The sequence below is a fragment of the Myotis lucifugus genome, unplaced genomic scaffold (genome assembly GCF_000147115.1).
Source record: "Myotis lucifugus unplaced genomic scaffold, Myoluc2.0 scaffold_10, whole genome shotgun sequence".
NCBI classification, from domain to species: Eukaryota; Metazoa; Chordata; class Mammalia; order Chiroptera; family Vespertilionidae; genus Myotis; species Myotis lucifugus.
In genome coordinates this window covers 5,787,559-5,809,349 of record NW_005871058.1, presented here as the reverse complement: position 1 = coordinate 5,809,349, position 21,791 = coordinate 5,787,559, and the positions used below count along the sequence as shown (strand labels likewise).

Genomic DNA, 21,791 nt, shown 5'->3' with positions numbered 1-21,791 from the left:
GATTCTATGGTAAATATAAAATAAGAAAACAGTAAGATTCATTTATGTAATGAACTTTGTCTTCCTTTTTTTGTTGTTGTTGATTTCAGAGAGGAAGGGGGAGGGAGAGAGAGACAGAAACATCAATAATGAGAGAGAATCATTGATCAGCTGCCTCCTGCATGCCCAATACTGGGGATCGAGCCCCAACCTGGGCATGTGCCCTTGAACAGAATCAAACCCAGGACCTTTCAGTCTATAGGCTGATGCTCTATCCACTGAGCCAAACAGGCTAGGGCTGAACTTTGTCTTCTAATAGTCAACATGCATACATACAGTTATAAACTATAATGAAGCCTCAAACAGAAATTTCACATTCTTACTATGCACTTTTAAGCTGTTTTAACAGGTTACAAGAATAACAAAAATACTTAAACTTTAATTTAAAAATAGTTACTTAACTAGGATATTATTATACAAGGTATTCTTATTTAAGAACCAATAAAAATGGAAAGATAAATGGGACAGAATTCATCACAGTTAGAGACCAGGTACAGTAGTACTTGGAGTAAGACTGGAACATTCCAATAAGCAAGTAAGCAAGTTGTGCAGTCTCGTTTCCTAAGAATTAGGGACCCACAGGGAAAAAATAAACAAAAGGAAGCTATCAGGAAAGTAAATTGCATTCTATTTATAAATCAAAAGCATCCCCCCCCCCTAAAATATTTACCATTATCCTTGCTGCTATTTTCTTCAATAGTCATTTGTTCAGCCAATTCAGACAATGATTCGTCAATAGTCTGGCTTCCTCGAAGTGTGAGGGATAGCCTTCTCTTAAATTTTTTCATCCTATCGATTGAATGTGACTTGAAATATCCTGAAAGAACAGAACAGAATGAACACAAAATTAAAGCCATGAATACTTTACAGCTCAAGAAAAATGTTCTACATTTATTAACAATTTTCAAAACAGAAAAATGAGACATTTCACTTCTGCCAAATATCATAAAATCCAACCACTTCCTTAAAAAAATCACCTCACTGAAATTAATATTATATTTATATAGAATCATCAGAAGAACAAGAATTCTACAAACTAGAGGTTGAGATTCTAGTATCACAATTATTTTTAGTATAGAAAATTTTCCTAAAACATGTTTTTTAAAAAACAATATAGAGAAAATATCAACACTATTTTGATGCGTAGGTTCTATCATCTTAACTAGTAAAGAGAGAATATGCAAATTGACTGTCACGCCTTAACGGTCAAGATGGCTGCGCCCACAGTGGAGGCAGGGATTCCGTAACACAAGATGGCTGGGCCACCGCGGAAGCTGAGTTCCCGTAACGGAGCCTTAACGAGCAAGCAGCAGGGACCTGAGGCTGCGTAGCACTGGGTTGAGGCAGGGTCCTGAGGCTGCGCCCCCGCCTGGTGGGGCTTGACAGGGGACCTCAGGCCATGGCCCCCGCAAGCGGGACTTGAAAGGGGACCTCAGGCCGCGCACCCCACCCCGGGCCGGGGGACCTGAGGCTGTGACCGCCGCCTGGCAGGGCTTGAGGGGGGCCTCAGGCCGCGCCCCCCACCCCAGCGCTGAGCCAGGCGACCTGAGGCTGCGCCCCACACCTGGTGGGGCTTGACGGGGGTGGGGCCGGCCAGGTCTGGATCTAGCCCAATGGGGATGGGGCTGGCTTGGTCTGGGTCTCGCGTGATTTTGAGGAGCATGTGGGTGGGCGGGGACTTGACTCTGGTTCCCATGGCATGCCCCAGACTCTGACAGGAGGAAGATTTCATGTACATTTTACTAATTTTCTTTCATCTCTGATACTTCTATTATAGAGAAAGGGAAAATAGCAATATTAAAATATTTCCTGTAATTAATTCCCTTTTAACGTGCACGAATTTCATGTACTGGGTCACTAGTTATAAATAATGATCATTATATTATAACCAGTCAATGGTATCTTTAGATAGGAGGAGGTGAAGGGGTAGGGGAGAGAATAATGAATGATGTTTGATACTTTGTGAAACAGGAATTTTCATTTAGCCAAGATATTGGGGATTTGTTTTGTGGGGTTTTTTTGTTGTTGTTTTTTTGGTGTGTGGTTTTGGGTTTTTTTTTGTTTGTTTGTTTTGTTTTTTGCTTTGATTGGTTATCAGGAGTCTCTTTCTATTATCATAACAATGCCAAATGTATCAAATGCCTCCCCCACACTTTCGTATTTCTTAACTCATGTAGTCTTCCTAACTCTAAGGAGTAGACTACACTCTTTCATTTTTACAAATAAACAAATAGGCTCAAAGAAGTTCCCTGACTGAAGTCAAAAAATTAATGATAGAACTGAGATTTAAAACTAGAATTACCATTTACCTTTTTCCTCCACATTTTCACATCTCTGAAATCAGGATGTTATCTCACAATTAACCCTTTGAGTGCCAACCAATATCCTAGGAACTATGCTAGAATTGCCAAGGCATTTTTGCTGATTTTACAGCAGTTTAGGAAAAAAATTATGAAAATTAGGCAGATAAATGCCAGTGGTCAATTTTAGAACTAGAAACATTCAGCATCATAAGTAATCTGCACTTAGGTGCCATCTGTCAATAAAAAGTGAACTACTAGCATCTAATAGTGACACTGCAGGAGGAGCACGATAGCGCTCCCGGCACTTTGGGGCAAAGACAGGAGGAGCGCAATCGCACTCCCAGGCTCTCTTAGAGGTTAATGGGATGTCAAAATATAATTGACAGCTTTCTGGCAGCCCGGGAGCCCTTGGGGGGTGTCCGACTAACGGGGAGCAGACCTAAGCCATTAGTTGAACATCCTTAGTGCTGCTGCGGAGGTGGGAGAGGCTCCTGCCACCACCACTGTGTTGGCCAGCCATGAGCCAGCTTCTGGCTGAGCAGTGCTCTTCCTGTGGAAGTGCACTGTCTACCAGGGGGCAGCTCCTGCATTGAGCGTCTGCCCCCTGGTGGTCAGTGTGTGTCATAGCGACCAGTTGTTTCTGGTCGTTCTGCTGTTAGGGTCAATTTGCATATTAAAGATCTATCTATCTATAGAAGATCTATATATATATATATAAGCCTAATATGCAAACTGTTCCCTTGGGAGTTCGATGGACCGGGAGTTTGATCGCTCACTATGATGTGCGCTGACCACAAGGGGACGGCATGGAACAAAGGAAGGCCCAGGCCAGAGCCAGGGAATGGAGGCCCCAGCAGGCAGCCAGCAGCCGCTAGGGATGCTACCTGTGCAAAAATTTTGTGCACTGGGCCTCTAGTACATATATATATAGTATGTATATATATATATATATAGATAGAGAGAGAGAGAGAGAAAGGGAGGGAGTTTTATGCTGTCTATCATTTATTGCCCTTTTACCTTTTAAAATTTGATCTAACTTTGACAAAAAAGCTAGAGATCTTTTTAACAACTAGAAAAGAATAAAGGTTATTTTGCTTTATACATACATACATATATACATATATAGTTAACGTTCTATACCAGCTGCTTGGTGCCAGGGCAGATAGTGAAGAACCTTCACATCAAAAAATTTGGGCTGAGTGTTGCACATTTTAATCAGCCTGGTAGATCCCTTGTGAGACTGTCATAAATGGAGACACTTGCCTTCCTTTAGGCCCTTTCAGACTGCAGGGATTCCTACACCAGCAATTATTGGAAGACTAGAGGCCCAGTGCACAAAAATTCATGCACTCGGGGTGGTCTCTCAGCCCAGCCTGCACGCTCTCACAACCTGGGACCGCTCGGGTAGAGTCCAATCCCATCACAGCATGGCTCTGGTTCCCTGGGCCTGTGGGCCAGGCGGGAGATTGGACCAAGAGGCCAGTCCAATTGCAGCATGGCTCCGTTCCCACAGCTCCCTCCCGCTGCCATGGGCAGCCGGGACTCAGGACTGACTCCCGCCGAGGGTGGCCAGGACCCTAGCCTGGTGTTCGGTCATCTGTCTGGACGTTTAGATCGTGACGGACCCTGGCTCTTTATATATTAGGATATAGAGAGGGTAACAGTTTTTTGTTGTTGTTTGAGCCAGATATTTTAAAACATCTTTGTCAGGTCACTAGTTGACTGCAAAAATAACTGAATAAAAATATTGGTGACCACACACAACCAGGAATACACATTTGCAAAAATAGTTTAGGAAAGTCACAAATGGATGGCAGCCATGAAACATCAGTGTAGTGGGAGAATCTGGTTTCCAGAGTTCGCAAACAATGTTCAAGTCTCAAAAAATTGACAAAGCACAAAAAAGCATGGCCAATCACAAGAAAAAAAAAAAAAGCATGACAGAAATCATTTCTGAAGAAGCTTAGAATTGAAATTAGTAGTCAAACATGTTAAATCAAGTGTCTTAAGTATTCTAAAAAGATTAAAGGAAACCAAGGACAAAGAACTAAAGGAATAAGAAAAACATATTTAAAAAATGAAAATATCAATAAAGAAACAAGGATATCAAGACTATAAAATAGAGAAAGATAATCTTTTCAACAAATTGTGCTGGAAAAACTGGATATATTCATTTGAAAAAGAATAAAGTTGGACCCTTACCTATGCCATATTAAAAATGAACCAAAGTTTAAATCTAAGAACTAAATCTATGTAACTCTTAGAAGAGAACATGGAAGAATACTCATGATATTGAATTTGGCAATAATTCCTTAAATATGGCATCAAAAACACAGGAAACCAAAAAATAGATAAATTAGGACTTCATTAAAATAAAAACCTTTTGCATATCTAAGGACAGTATCAAGAGAGTGAAAGGATGATCCACAGAATGAGAGAAAATATTTGCAAATCATATATATAAGGGTTTAATATCCAAAATATATAAAGAACTCAACAACAACAAAAACAATTTAAAAAATGGGCAATGGACTTGTATAAACACTGTGCCAGAGAAGGTATACAAATGGCCAATAGTGCATGAAAAGATGCTAAACATAAGAATCATTAGTGAAATGCAAATCAAAACTATAGTGAGATACCACTTCACACCTACTAGCATGGCTTTCATAAAACAACAACAAAAAACAGAAAAGAACAGTGTTGGTGAGAATGTGAACAAATTGAACACTGGTGCATTGCTGGTGAGAATTTAAAATATGCAGCCACTGTGAAAAACTGTTCCTCAAAAACTTAAACACCTAGGAATATATCCCCTCCCCAAAGAAATCAGAGACTAAAATAGATACTTGTACACCAAAGTTAATAGCAGCATTAATAATCTATCTATAGGAGAAACCAAGATGGCGGCATAGGTAAACACCGGAGATTGCTGCCTCGCACAACCACTTCAAAAATACAACTAAAAGACGGAACGGACATCATCCAGAACCACAGGAAGGCTGGCTGAGTGGAAATTCTACAACTAGAAGGAAAGAGAAAAGCATACCGAGACTCAGAGGAGGTGCGGTGCAGGAGTAAAATACAAAGGTGCGGAGGTGCATGCGGAGAGGGCTGGCGGCTGAGGACACCATTGTCTTTTTCAATCGGGAGAGAGCTCTGAGCTCCAGTTCCGGGCGAGTCTCTGGGGACCCAGACTCATAAGGGAGAAACTGGACTGTCGGGCATCAGTTGGAACTCGAGGGCAGCTTTCTCTCGGAGGCGCTCGCAGCGATTGCCGCAGCTTCTGAGGGCAGGACTGAGAGCAGCCATACTGCTCACTCCGCCCACCCTGTTGACCCCCTGGGACCCCGCCCCGCCCAAGCCCTGCATGGAGGCTTTTGCATATGAAAGGCCCGGCCCTTTGTAATCTGAAAATTACTTAACAAACTGCAGCTGCCCCAAGGCCCCAGGGCAACTTGCACTGCTTTACAGCTGGCTTCTAACGGGTAGCCTCAGGCAGAGGCTAGATTAGCACCTCCTTAGATCCAAGAGCCAGTGTACCCAGTGGTCAGAGTGGGACTATCCAAATTACAACTCCTCAGATCCATAAGGGACACATTCAGGGGGCAGACTCAGTGAGCACCAAAGCCCCACTGAAGCAAGTCTTGCCCCAGAAGGGTGTCTTCAGCACAGAAGTTCTCTCACCGTAGACACAGCTGATTCTCACAGTCAATTGGCCTGGAGGTCAATTCCTCCCAGTGTTACCTACAACAATCAAGGCTTAACTACAACAAGGCTGTGCACAAAGCCCACAAGGGGATGCACCAAGAGTGTCTACCTCAGGTAAGTGGGGAGGCTGAGCCACTGGGCCCTATAGGACACTTAGCACAGAAAGCCACTCTATCGACACAGCGAAGCATAAAAAATGCCAAGACAAAGAAACAGGACACAAATGACAGAAATGGAGGAAAGCAAACTACTGGATATAGAGTTCAAAACCACACTTTTAAGGTTTTTCAAGAATTTTCTAGAAACCGCCGATAAACTTAATGAGACCCTCAAGAAATCTAGTGAGACCCTTGATGTTGTGATAAAGGACCAACTAGAAATTAAGCATACACTGACGGAAATAAAGAATATTATACAGACTCCCAACAGCAGACCAGAGGATCGCAAGAATCAAGTCAAAGATTTGAAATACGAAGAAGCAAAATACACCCAACCGGAAAAGCAAAATGAAAAAAGAATCCAAAAATATGAAGATAGTGTAAGGAGCCTCTGGGACAGCTTCAAGCATACCAACATCCGAATTATAGGGGTGCCAGAAGAAGAGAGAGAGCAAGATATTGAAAACCTATTTGAAGAAATAATGACAGAAAACTTCCCCTACCTGGTGAAAGAAATAGACTTACAAGTCCAGGAAGCGCAGAGAACCCCAAACAAAAGGAACCCAAAGAGGACCACACCAAGACACATCATAATTAAAATGCCAAGAGCAAAAGACAAAGAGAGAATCTTAAAAGCAGCAAGAGAAAGACAGTCAGTTACCTACAAGGGAGTACCCATACGACTGTCAGCTGATTTCTCAACAGAAACTTTGCAGGCCAGAAGGGAGTGGCAAGAAATATTCAAAGTGATGAATATCAAGAACCTACAACCAAGATTACTTTAGCCAGCAAAGCTATCATTCAGAATTGAAGGTCAGATAAAGAGCTTCACAGATAAGGAAAAGCTAAAGGAGTTCATCACCACCAAACCAGTATTATATGAAATGCTGAAAGGTATCCTTTAAGAAGAGGAAGAAGAAGAAAAAGGTAAAGATACAAATTATGAACAACAAATATACATCTATCAACAAGTGAATCTAAAAATCAAGTGAATAAATAATCTGATGAACAGAATAAACTGGTGATTATAATAGAATCAGGGGCATAGAAAGGGAGTGGACTGACTATTCTTGGGGGGGAAAGAGGTGTGGGGGATGCAGGAAGAGACTGGACAATAATCGTGCACCTACGGATGAGGACAGTGGGGGGGGCGGGGATAAGGGCAGAGGGTGGGATGGGAAATGGGTGGAGGGGAGCTATGGGGGGGAAAAAGAGGAACAAATGTAATAATCTGAAGAATAAAGATTCAATTTAAAAAAATAAATAAAAAAATAAAAATAAAAATAAATAATCTATCTCTATATATATATAAAAGCCTAAGCAACCATCACAACCGAACGGACGACCGAACAGGCTGCGTGGGGCAACCAGGCCAGCAGGGGGGCTAGTGAGGGACGACCAAATGACTGAGCAGCAGGCTGTGTGGGGCGACCAGGCTGGCAGGGGGGTTAGTGAGGGACGACCGAACGACTGAGCAGCAGGCTGCAAAGATGGCGGCGCACACAGCCAATAAGGAGGGCATATGTTAATTGACTGCCATGCCCTCAAAGATGGCAGCGCCCCCAGCCAATAAGGAGGGAATATGCTAATTGACTGCAATGCCCTAAAAGATGGCGGAGCCCACAGCCACAAGGTGGCCAGCAGGGGAGGGAAGTTGTGGGCAATCAGGCCAGCAGGGGAGGGCAGTTAGGAGTGACCAGGCCAGCAGGGAAGGGCAGTTGGGGGCAATTGGGCTGGCAGGGGAGGGCAGTTTGGGGGTGACCGGGCCGGCAAGGGAGCAGTTAGGCGTCCATCAGGCTGGCAGGGGAGTGGTTTGGGGGTGATCAGGCTGGCAGGCAGAAGCGGTTAGGGGCAATCAGGCAGGCAGGCAGGCAAGCGGTTGGGAGCCAGCAGTCCCGGACTGTGAGAGGGATGTCCGACTGCCGGTTTAGGCACGATCCCACAGGGCAGTCAGACATCCCCTGAGGGGTCCCAGATTGGAGAAAGTGCAGGCTGGGCTTGGAGAAAGTGCAGGCTGGGCTGAGGGACAACCCCCCCTCAGTGCATGAATTTCGTGCACTGGGACTCTAGTCTACACTAATAAAAGAGAAACATGCAAATTGGTGTCACTCCACTACACCCAGCAGCCAATCAGAGCAACTATGCAAATTAACCCAACAAAGCTGGTCGGAGTGAAGACTGAAGGCTGAAGAGGCTTGGCAGAGAAGCCAAGCCTCACTGCAGCCGGACCAAAGGCCTGGCTCCTGGGTGCCAGAGGAAAACCGGTGCCAGCAGCCAGGGGAAGGAAGGGCCTATTGCGCGAATCTTCCTCCCAAACAGCCTGATAAGGGTGGGGCCAGCCGGCCAACTTCCCCCAGCCCCTCCCCCAGCCAGCTGGCCCAGATCGGGGTGGACTGGCAGGACCCTGCCCATGCACAATTTTGTGCACCAGGCCTCTAGTAATAGATAAAAGGTGAAAACATTTTCTATCAACAGATGAAATGATAAACAAAATGTGGTTATCTATCATCTACCTATCTATCCTATCTATCTATCTATCTATCTCACAATGGGATACTATTCTGCCATAAAAAAGAATGAAGTTCTGACATATGATACAACAGGAATGAACCTTGAAAAGATTATGCAGGCACAAAAGGTACTGAATATATTGTATGATTCTACTTATATGAAATATCTAGACTAGGCAAATGGATACAGACAGAATTTAGAATATGCCCTAGCTGGTTTGGCTCAGTGGATAGAGCATCAGCCTGTGGACCAAAGAGTCCCAGGTTCGATTCTGGTCAAGGGCATATAGTACCTCAGTTTCAGGGTCCGCCCCGGCCCGGGCCCTGGTCAAGGCTTGAGCAGGAGGCAACCAATCAATGTGTTTCTCTCACATTGATGTTTCTCTCTGTCTTTCCCTGTTGTCCATTCTCTCTAAAAAAAAATAATGGAAAAACATCCTCAGATAAGGATTAGCAAAAAAAGAAAGAAAAGTAAGAAAAAAAAGAAGAGAAAAGAAAAAAGAAAAGAGGAAAGTAAAGAAGAAAAGAAAATAGAATAGAGGTTATGGGAATAAGAGGAAGTTGGCAATGAGGAGTTGTCTAGTGGATACCGAGTTTTTGTTTGAGATGATGAAAAAGTTCTGGAAACAGACAGTGGTGATGACTACATAATATTTTGAATGTATTTAATGTCACTACATTGTACACTTAAAAGTGTTAAAAATGGTAATTTTATGTATACTTACAATAAAAACATTTAACTATTTTGTCAGCAGGCATTTATATCAGTTTTCCACCAAGCCTAAATACAGCCAATACCTCATTTCAGTAGAATTTTATTTTTAAAACTGGCTAAATATTTTCAATGCGAATAATCAGCCTATACCAATTATTTAAGAGACAGTAGAGTAAAATATTAGGACTAATGCTTATGATTAGTATGTTCAAACTCGCAATAAATGACTATTGTTTCTCCCATTTTAACAGTAAGAACAAGTCGGACAGACTATAAAATCATAGTTTTTTAAAGTCAGAGAGCAGAGATACAAAGAAATAAATGAACTAAATTCTAGAGGGAATAAGCCCTTTCTAGAAATGAAGACATGGCTGGGGTCATGATGAAAGGAGTAAACCTGCTATAGAAGGGGAAAACCAGCCTAACTTTGTTTTTCCCTATTACATGCCTAACTTTTAACCAACTTTTGGCAAGACATTAAAATCCTGAGCGGCCCCATTCACAATGCAAATCTGCACTTTCTCAAAAGGATGACAAGTACTGGGGGAGTGGGGAGGAATGGCAGGAGCTTGAGGAGGTAGGGTTGCAAAATGCTGGGACCAGGGCAGCAGACCTAAGAGAAAACTCTGTCCTCAAGGGGCACAGAGCCTTCACCAAACGCAAAGTCATGCCCATACAAGAGGGAGTCAGGGTATTAGGTGAATGACTTCTCTAGGTGTGAGAAAAGCCAGGGGTGGGGCTAAAGAGAAAAGAAAATGACCCAGCTGTTCAAAATCCCAGCAGCTGGGCTGCAAAACAGAGATAGATCTCTTCCAGTTTTACTAACTGTTGGTTGAGCTGTAAACACATGAAGAGATTACCTGAGTCTCACAGGTGCTCAGATCCCAAGCCCTAATGAAGGTCAAGTCCTGATTCTGCACTCAAAACATTTGATACCAGTAGTGATCTAAATATAACTAAAGCTGTAACAGAGTCCTGACCCAAATTAGGCTGTTTTCCTATCAAATATTATATTTCAGCTTTTCCCCCTCAACTATGTCATGAAGATTCATTTATGTATATGAATGTAGGTATCCTTTTAAGTAGGTGTTTGCTATTCCACTGTATGGTTGTACCATGCAGCAGAAATGTTTATGTTAATTGTTTTATCACACAGAATATTAAGAAAAATATGTACTCAAGGGTGAGATTTAAAAAAATTAATCTTTCACGGCTTTATCAAAAAACCTTTGTAAGTGAAACTGTTTCTTTCCTGTAAATGTAAACAAAATGTCATTGCTATGATTTGAAATAAGGAGCCAGTAGTTTTACATACCAATGCATATGCAAATGTTAAGACAGTAAAAAAAAAAAAGGCAAATAATGTTTTAGTATTATGAAAATTTAATTTTGACCTTGCAGGCTTCAAGAAAGGGCTTTAGGATTTCAATCACACTAAGATCTGATAGGTAGGCTAGATTCCAAAATTTAATTCTAATTAACCTATTTAGCAAACTGAACATTATAATTCAATAAGGTTAATGGTCAGCTTTAATAATAGGCATATAATCATATTATCAAAATTAACAATTGCTGAGCACAGGAAGAAGATCAAGTTTGGGGTAGGATGATGAATTCAGGATTAAAATTACTGGAACAAATTTAAATGAGTCTGGAACTCAGAAAAAAAAAGTTTAAAGTGTGGATTTGAGAGTTATTTTTATAAAACTGATTGAAACGAAGAAAAATAGGTGTAATAAGAGAGAAGGTCAGAAACATGAGGAATGTCTATAATAAATAAATGGGTAAAGGAGAAACCATCAAAACAGTTCCAAAAAATAAATGGATCAAGAAACAAATTGGGACAAATGAAAGGATGTCAGAGACAAATCTGGGCCAACCAATTCATTTTATGGTTAAGGAAACAGTTTGAAGAACCTCAAAATGAAGTGATTTGACAAAGTTTCTGAAAGTGAGAGTCAGGTCTTAAAGTTCTACCTTAGGGAATCTCAATTCAGTTTTTTTTCCCCCATAATACCAAATTTCCAGACAGCAAACAACTCTTTCCTCTTCTAACTACAGAAAAATCAGTCTAGCATCAGGGACAGATATCAAGGAGGGAAAATAGCACATGTACCTCCACTCCTCCAAACACTGCTCCTTTTGCAGTCTTCACTATCCCAGTAAAAGCCTATCATCCAGTGTGGTTGTCTTCCATTTCTTCACACTCTACCATCAATGCATCACTAAAACCTGTAGGCTCCTCCTTCAAATTATATCCAGAGTATTACCACATCTTACCATGTGAACTGCTAAAATCCTGATCCAAGCCACACTATCTTTACCTAGAATGTAAATTTAGACCTAATCAAGCATGTCAAACTCGAAGCCCGCAGCGAGTTTGACATGCTTGAGTCCTAACTGGTCTTCCTTCTAGATTTTACTCAAATATTATTTCCCTGGCCACCCTGTATGAAATAGTGACGGCTCTATGCCCAGATTACACTCTATCCCCCTTGCCTGTTTTAATTTCCTCCATATCCTTATTACTTGACATTCTAAAAATTGGTTTATTATTGATTCTCTCCACTAGAATTTAATCTCCTTGAGAACAGGGACTTAATGTTTTGTTCATTGTTGTACTTAATACAATCTAGAATTTAGTACAAAATCTGGCACTCAATAGTTGAATGAATGAATGGAGAGAGAGGGAAAGAATAGAGATTAGTCATCTTTTATAACATAAGATCTTTTCCCTATTTAAAGCCAATCTATTAATTGTCTCATCTGACAGCTCTGCTTAGGCTTTCCCCTTTATGTTTTGCATTTATTCATTCTACAAACATTCACATAGAGGCTATACCATGTCCCAGGCAATATAGGAGGCATTGAAGGTAGAAAGATAAATGAAATATGAATTCTGCCCACAAAAAACTTGGGGAGATGTTATATATTTTCCAGAATGATGAAGCTGTAGTATTGCAGATGAGTATAACTCCAGGTTAGTACATAAATGTTGTTATAATTGTTACAAAGCCAAACAATTCATTCAACAAAGAGAATATTCAAATTGCACTTTTCCTGAAAACTGTTTCACTAATGTGGTAACTTACATAAAATTTATTTTGATTGGCTGACTTTAATAAGGTTGTAATCCCTACAGGTACATGAAATGAAAAAGCCTACATACACATTATCCCTGGGATTCAATAACAATTTAGATAAAACCTAAACCAGTAAATGAGGAGCCTCTAACAGACTTGTTAATGTTATATCTCAATACATTCATTGGTATAAATATTCCCCCCAAGCCTTCTGGCTGTTAGAAGGTATTTTTACACTAAAAGTTATATTAACTACTTTCTTTAAACATATTATTTCTGCATATTGGCTGTTGGGCTATACATTAAAATTAAAAATATAATTAAAATCTGATTTCAAAATCACTCAAAATGTAGATATTTTCATCACGAATAATCATCAATTGATCTACAGATGACAAATCCCCACAGAAAGGGCATTTGTTTGAAACAGCTGTTTAGTTTCAGTGAATTCAAAAAGTCATCTATTAGAAATGTCATCTGATGCTTTTGATAATAATGGTCTCACTCAGAGCAGAACCAAGAGAGCAATTGTAATCACTTGAGGTAATGCCTCAGCTTGACAAACAAATGGTTATATACAAAAAGGAAAAGGGCCACTGAAAAAGCAGCAAAGTTTTGGAAAGAAATTGGTATCAGAAAAATGTAACACTTCATTAATTTTTATCTTTGTAAATGGAATAAGTTCTCTTTTAACATAATTATTAACTGCAGCCAAATTTATTTTATCAAATTCTCTGATTTTTAAAAAAGTTTTAAATTGTAAAGTTAGGAGAGATACAACAAACTGTTTCTAAAACACTTGCTCTGCCAATTGTCTCTAATACTTGAGAATCTTCATCTCTGGTGACTAGTGAAACATCACTATTCTAAAATAATTTAAATTCCTCCACTGAAATTCAAAAACAAAGAAAAAAAATCCAAATTATTATTCTGTACCTTAGTTAAGTGATGAGAGCTCCTGAGTTTGCATATAAGTACTGTTATTTCTCAAAGTACAACTACAGGAAGGTTATAGAAGACTGATTACTCTTGGCTTCAAATTACTTAACCTAGTCCCTTGAAAACTAGTATTTTAAACAATAAAGGAAGTGCTGGGAGTTTATAGATCTGTGTAATACCTGACCTGTCTTCTTTCTAGAGAAATCTAGCTTATTTTATTTGGTTAAGAGTGAACTAAAGATAATCTATATATATAAAACCCTAAAATGCAAATAGACCCAATGGTGGAACAACCGAACAACCGGTCGCTATGATGTGCGCTGACCACCAGGAGGCGCACGAAAAACATGGCTGATGTCGGCAGCAGGTGGCAGAGCACGGAACATGGAGGGCGTTGGCCATGATGGGATGGTGGAGCAGGTGAGCACAGGCGCCAGACCAAGGCGGGGCACTGGTCACTGTCATCGGGGCAAGCCTCTGGTAGTTACTGAAAATTCTTTGCTCCTGTGCACTGTGGTCCTGCCCAGTGCTCATACCTACTGCCGGCGCTGGCCCAGTTCACACCTGCTGCTGGCGCTGGAGCTGCTGCTTACACCAGCTCCCGGCTCCCGGCACCGGCCCCAATCGCTTAGTACCGTCAGCAGGTTCGAATCGTGGCTGCGGCCCCGATCGCCCCTGAGGGTTTCTCCAACTCCCCCTGCTCCTGAGGGGCAATTGGGGCTGCAACCACCACTTGCACCTGCTGCTGGTGCCAGCCCCAATCGCTCCAAGGTGTCAGCAGGTGCAAACGGGTCCAGTGCTGTCAGTGTGTGAGGGTGGCGGCAGCAGGGCTGCTGTCAGACAGGGGACAGTGGTGGGGGCATGGAGGATGGGCCGAGACCCGCCCCTGTGCTCACCACAGCCTCGCAGCACACAGTTCCTTTCAAGGTGCACGAATTTGTGCACTGAGCCCCTACCTAGTATTGGAATAACAGCTTCAAATTCTTCTTGAGGAAGGTAAAGTTTATATGAAATGTTTCCCAAGCATTAGTACAGAAAACAAAACAAGAGTATTCCACCAACTTTCATGAGGCAATAATGCTTTATTTTTAGAATTAGAAAATAATGGCATAGAAACTAATGAAAGAAAAACAAAACTGACCTGACATTTTTCAATTGCAAGCTCAGAACAAGTATGCACTTATACCCTGATTCATACACAGGCCAGAAACCCAGAAGTCATTCTGTACTTTTCCCACTCTCTCTCAACTGCCATAGCCAATTGAATTATCAAGTCAGATCATGGGGCCTTCATATCCCTAACATTTCTTAATCCCATCCTCTTCTATTTCTACGCTTAAGCCTTTAGTTTAAACCATGGTAATTTACTTAAATCACTACAACAAGCCTCATAATTAACAAGCCTGGTTCTTTCAAAGGATTAATAAAATAGACAAACCTCTGACAATCCCGGTTAAGAGAAAAATAACGTAAATGAACAATGTTATTATAACAATGGTGGAAATTAATTAGGTAGTATCTTATAGAGTTAAATTAAACATTACATATTCTATGATCCTGCAATTCTTATTCTGGGTACATATTCAAGAGAAACTTTTGACACATGTTCACCCAGATGAACAAAATGCTCATAGCAACATATCTATAATAGCATAAATACTGGAAACACCTCAAATGTCTACAGGCAGAAAAGAAATTATGCAGAATAGAAGATTATACAGTGGTAAAAATGAATGAATTACAACTATATGTAACAAGAATAAATGTTAGTAACATGATATTTAACCAAAAAAGCAAGTCCAGAAGACATTTGGTATATTCTTTTTATAAACAAAAAATAATATATTTTTTAGGCAAACATATAAAACATTTATAAAATGCAAAAGAGTGAAATACAAAGTTCATGATGTTACCTACCACAAGGAGAAACAAAAACACATAGGAAGATGTTAGTTACTGGTCACGTGGTTTGGACCCTCCCCTGGCATGTTTCCTCCCCTGGCAGGTTAGACCCTCTTGGAGGGGGAAGGGCCAAAAGGGGGGAAGGGGTGGGGAATAGCTCTTAAGCATTAACCCCCAGGACAATGAGGTTCTGACTAGCATCAAATACATCTAGGCCTCAGTGAGTCTCAGCTCTAGGCCCAGGAAAGCAGCAAAACCAGACAAATGAGGCCATAGGTGACATTAGGACCGGCTGCATTGACTACTAGTAAAGACCCCTGACACAACAGAGACCTCAATCTTGAAAGGACACACCTGGAAAGCTGATGAATAGTCTACTGAGATCCTCCCAGATAAATACCATCAAGGAGGACCCAGCATGCCTTTCCTCCCCTCCTCCCTCCCCCCCCCCCCCCCACAATCTTCTCACCCTAGGTGCTTTTCCTTGCCTTTCTCTTCTAAGCTCCAACCTCTGTAACTTGTTCCGAGCCCACGCAGCTCAGAGGCACACTTCCTCCACCATTCACTTCTACTTTTGTAACTTTCTAAATAAACTTTCTCCTCTAGTTTGAGGGTTGGCTCTGAATTCTTTCCTAGCCAGAACTCAAGTACTGAGGTTGCTGAACTGAGGTCCAATCACTGGTAACAACTGGTGCCAACATTAGAAGTTAGGAAGTGACTGAAATTGTTCCCCCTTTCAAAGGTAGGAAATGAGAGGCTATCCTCAGGCCAGAATCTTCTAATGTGGCTCTTGATTTAAATTGTGTTAACTTGCTCTGCTCCAGGATGAAAGCAATTACAACCAGATCAATGTGCTCTGCAGCTGGTTAGTCAGCTGCTCCAGAATAGGCAGCCAGGAAAAAGCTTTGGGGCCCTCTCTGGGCACTGTGCCTCCAAAGATACAAGTGCAGGCCAATCCCTTTGCCACGAATTCTTAAAAGGTATTTTCAGGTCCCTAAGATAAGAATTAAAATAAACATAAATAAAAAATATCCTTTTAATTTTCCAAATAAGCTACAACTGTTGAAGTGTTTCACATTTTAATCTAATATTTACTAGAAAATGAAATATTTTGACTCCTGTATATGAAACTATTATATTGACTCAAAAGTCAGCCTTAGAAACATCAGCTGATTCCTTGGAAGAGGAAATTTAAAAGAAACCAAGTGTTTTCAAAAGAAAGGGGGCAAACAAGATTAGAAAGGATCATAAGAGGGTCTGAAAACCTAGGTAACTATAAAGTCTTCTTAAAGGATATGGCTTGAATACAAAATTTTATGACCATTGCTGCAAGTAGTACTAACTATGCAAACACAGTATTATTCTAATTTTACTACAAAATCTATGTTAAAGTCTGAAAAAGTGTTTCAGTCCTACTACTAACCTTTCTTCAAGTTAGAGTTCAAGAAAAATGCCTGACAGAGGTATATTCAATAAAAATAAAAACTGATGAATCAACTACTTAGGACCAGTCCACTAACCAAGTCAGTAATTCAGGAAAATCACAAAAAGGAAAAAAGATTACCCCTATGTACCTTAAGTACTTTAACTTAAAACATTCAAATGTGCTTTACCAATCATTTGCTGTGAGACAAAGGTCATGATAGGAGTTCCTTATATAAACCAGATGCCAATATACTCTACAATTTCTCATGCATCTCTTACAAAATAAAGGTACAACTTGAAAACACATATAAAGCACTAAATGCCAAAATCTTCTATATTTGTATGACCTTTCCAGGCTTTTAGTTGTCTTCCTTACATCTAAGTCCACAAGATTTTTTTAGTGAGTCTTCCCAAAATTTTCACAGAAATAATTCTCCTTATGCACTGATTTTTTATTGGTTTAGTAATATCCAATTATATCATGTAATTCCAATAATAAATAAAACTGGCAAGAAAAGTCTACAAGCCACCAGTTGGTATTAAACATGTCATGGCTATCAATCTCTAGTCTTCCAGAGAGAATGAAGACCACAAAGTAATTAGAGCCTCTACTATACCCTTACTTGCCTTCTTAAATGCTATATACAGAAGTCTCTGCAAGCATGCAATCCTCTGTCTTCAAAATACTTTAAACCAAACTTGAAACAAATTTCATAATTGTAGTAGAGGCAGATCATTTGAATTTCCCTTCTACATGGAGTGCTGTTGAACTGTAATAAAATTTCTATGCAATTTTAACTAATATTCATAAACTGGAAAAAAAGGTAAAGAGAAAAAAGGAAGAAAAGGGAAAAACAAACTATTACAATTAAACAAAAAATTTTGTTGCATAATCTTCCCATCAGCCCACCTCTGTGAATGTGATTTCCTTAAAAAAAAAAAAAAAAGATTAAATTCTATTATGAAAAGGTCTTTTCTTATTTAATTCTTACAACAAATACCATTTGAAATATGTGGTATCAGCTAAGATTTGATGATTGTTTTATATATAAACTAGAGGCCCGGTGCACGACAGCCCAGCCTGCGCCCTCTCTCAGGGGATGTCCGCCCTCCGGCTTAGCTGGCAGTTGGACATCCCCCAAGGGGTCCTTAGCGCTGCCACAGAGGCTCTCAGGAGAGGCTCCCACCACCACCGCTGCACTCACCAGCCGTAAGCCCGGCTTCTGGCTGAATGGCACTCCCCCTGTGGGAGCACACTGACCACCAGGGGGCAGCTCCTGTGTTGAGTGTCTACCCCCTGGTGGTCAGTGCGCATCATAGCGACCAGTCGTTCCACCATTCAGTTAATTTGCATATTAAAGTTTTATTATATAGGATTAAAAATAAATTTTTATTACAGAATTTGATCTGATGCTAGAAAATCAATTTCTGTTTTTATTCTTTGGGCAAGGTTTATAGTGAACTCCTAGCAACTTAAATACATATTCACTTACATGACTGATTTTGTAATAGCAGGCTGAAAATTTGATTAAAATACAAGTAGTAGGGATGTAAACAATCAATAGGAAAGAAAACCTAATGGTACTCAACAAGGCTCTACAAAACTCATGAGTAGTAAGGTACAGTAAAAATGGGTACAAATTCATTAATACTGAATTCTGCAATGTATTTTACTCTGATCAACTTTACTCACATATTGAGGGAAATGGGAAACTGTCACTTAATCACAGAGAATGTTCATAAAGTATCTGGAGCATTAAAATGCTTCTCAAGGAGTCCAAATAGACCCCCTGTATTGTGGTTCCAACTGCATCTACAAATATGTTATTTTACCAAGGAGAAAACATCTTATTTTTTTTTACACACATTTAATTTTTTATCTGGAAATTAAAAAGTGGCAGAATAAATTTCTTGTTCTAAGTATGTTACTACAATTAAAACTTTCCTGGAACCCTACTGTGTACTTACCTCCTGTGTACATATTTCACTACCATTACTATCTTTCTGATATCCTCAGTGAAATAAAAGGACAAAGGCTTCTATTTTTTTTTTACATCCAAAAAAAATTTGATATTAAGCTAAATTATTTGATTGTAAATTTCTAAATTAACACTATACTTTATCCCTAAATTAAAACATTCTACAATACCACATCACCTCAAAATGAACTGAACAGGAATGTCAGCCTACAAAAGTGAAAAGATCACACTTCACATGGTGACAAGTGATGACTCCACTAATGTAAAGATATTCTGTGAGGATCAGCAAATCATTCACTCTTTTAATTACCTCCTACCTCCAACAATAAGAAATTTAAAGAGCATTTTTAGGAACCTCACTTTAACAGAAAGAATTATGTAAAAATATACATCTAGATATTTAGAAGGTCACATTCTTGTAATTATAAGAATGAAACTTCAACTCCATCAAAATAATTTAATCCTATATCACATGACACAATTTCAAGTACCACCAAATAAAGGATTATGCATTGTCTTTCATGTTTTCAAAATACAAATCTCACAAAATCTCCTACTTTCTAAATATTCATGCAGGTTTTCTTTGAGAATGTTAACATACTTGGCACAAGGTAATTATAAATTTGCTCTTCATGTTTAAAGAAAGTATGTAGGCAACCTTCTAGCCTTTCACTCCAATAGACATCTGAATTGGACAACTGAATATGCTATTTTGTCATTCTTTAACTGATGACACAATAATAGTTTATCACATTAAAAAAAAACTAACACTTTATCAAAGACAAATTTTACTGGATAGCGGCCAACTTTCCTTGGCAACATGTTAAAAATGCCAGCACTCATCAAACTTCTGGTAAAGTTTTTATTTGGTGAAGGGAAGGGCTGTTTAGGAAAAAAAACCAAAACGTTAAAAAAGTCATCAGTTTGTTTTGAAGATATTGGAAATACCTCCACAAAAAGGTTTTTCCTAGGGCTGAATCATTTAACAGTTGACCTCAAAATTTAAAAACTATCATCACCTTCAGGAAAGCCTTCTTGTGATTTTGGAGGAGAAAAAAAAGTTAATCCTCTATCACATTATTTGCTAAATGGAAAATTAGAAACTGCTCACATACCAATCTAAGAGGGAAGGAGCGTAACAATGAGCCCATTAACAAATTCACTTAATTTACTTCTGTAAGATTTACAGGATAAGATTTCAATCAAAAGATTAAGAAAATTTGAACCTAACTAAACTCTATAGCCACACTTTTTTTTTTCCTCAAAAATTTTCATTTTTACTTCTAGTATTTTCTATTCTACTATTTTACTTATTTAGGAAACCTTGGGATATCAGAAATATGAAAATTGAAGCACTAAATTAGATTAACACAAAATGAAGAAAAAAGAGGGTAAATGTGTACACACATTACAAATGACAAATTTTTTTAAAAGTTCAAAGAAAGGTTTTCTATGAGAATAAAAATATTTGAAAAGAATAATACCTGAATTAACCAGAATTCTGACATCATGATGCTGTTCTGTGACCTGAATGTCTCCCTTAGGTGAAATTAAATAGACTCTATTAAATCAAAGATTGAGTATATGGACCTAGATCCTCTCTTTGCTCAGTCTTGATCCTCAAAAGCTGAGAGAGAACATATTTCTACATTTAATGAACACCTTTGGTGAAATGTTAATTACATACAACTTTAGAACTGGTTGATAAACGATTCACAACATACAGAAGTCCACTTGGGGTAGCAGAAATTAGAGTAAACCTAACATAGGTTCAAATCCTGATTCATATAGGCATTGGGGGGAGTGAGAAGTATGACACTGAGAGAGCCAACCTTAGTGTCTTCTTTGAAGGAGGGACATAACAATACCTCAAAAGGATGTGAAATCTAGAATGTATGTATTGTGCCTAGCCCATAGGATGCATTCAACTGTATAGTTCTTCCACTATACAGTTCCATATTATGAACAGCAAATATATATACTATATATAAAATTGCAGGCTACATGCCACTGACCTCCTTTCCTCGATCACAGTGAAAATTAGAAATTAAATAACTTTTATGGGGTGATGTGGGAGCAAGTTGGTAAAATTATTTCTAAGAAAATATTCTTAATTTCAAATCACTACCCAGCAAGTAAAATTTTCTACTAGGAAATGCTTATGTGAAGAATGTCATGACAGACTGAATAGTTCTATAAACAGCCTATATTTTGTACATGTACAGAACTGTTGAGTAAAAAATCACCATTAAAGTCAATAGGTCTTTCTCCACCTAGGCATATAAGGCCTTTGTGTTCTCACCTCACTACTACCTTTTAGCCACATCTCAAGGGATCACAAATATTCCCGGTTTTCTTCCAACCTCTCTGGCCACTCCTTTGCTGGTTTAAGCACACACACACAGAGAAGGAGCGGGGAATGAGGGGGGAAACAGAACAGACACAGAGAGACATAGACAAAGAGACAGAAACACCAGCATAGCTGTTAAGTACTAGATAGAACTCTTAAGGCCCAAGTATTTTTCTTCTCTCTCTATGCTTCCTCCTTAGGCAAACTCATCTAGGTACATGGATTCAATCTAAACAATAACTCCCAATTTTCTATTTCTGATCCTTTTCTATCTCTTTTCTAAGTTACAGACTCATATCCAATGGCTTATTTGGGTACCTTGGACTCCTTAATTGTCAAAGTTAAGCCTCATTCCTAGGGGGAAAAAATCAAATGTCAAATTCCTCACATAAGAGAATGTACTATCTTTGTAGATGGGCCTAAGAATTAGACTTTTTATGAATACACTAGAGGCCCGGTGCACAAAAATTTGTGCACGGGGGGGGGGGGGGGGGAAGGGGAATCCCCCACCCCCGCCTGTGGCCCCTCCCAGGCTGGGAACCCCCCCGGGAAAAAAAAACTGCTTGCTTATAACTGCCCCCCCGGGGGGGGGAAGGGGAGGCCCCAACCCTAGGTGGGAGCCCCTTGGGAAGGTTAAAAAAAGGGGATTTGGGGAGATGGGGGGCCCCCCCCCTTTT

The 21,791-nt window shown here is 39.8% G+C and overlaps 1 protein-coding gene across 3 annotated transcripts in view; it reads right to left on the bottom strand.

Annotated features, from left to right (window-relative positions):
• Positions 1-21,791, bottom strand: part of CDK17 (cyclin dependent kinase 17) — a 92,329-nt gene that overhangs the window by 50,553 nt on the left and 19,985 nt on the right. For 2 of the 3 annotated variants that reach the window (XM_023749916.1, XM_023749914.1), the window contains exon 3: positions 710-856. In XM_023749916.1, the coding sequence (XP_023605684.1) occupies positions 710-827 (118 nt within the window). In that variant the 5' untranslated portion in view covers positions 828-856. Of the gene's footprint in view, positions 1-709; positions 857-17,412; positions 17,575-21,791 lie in introns of those variants that run through there. The other variant, XM_006084118.3, reaches the window with a different exon arrangement.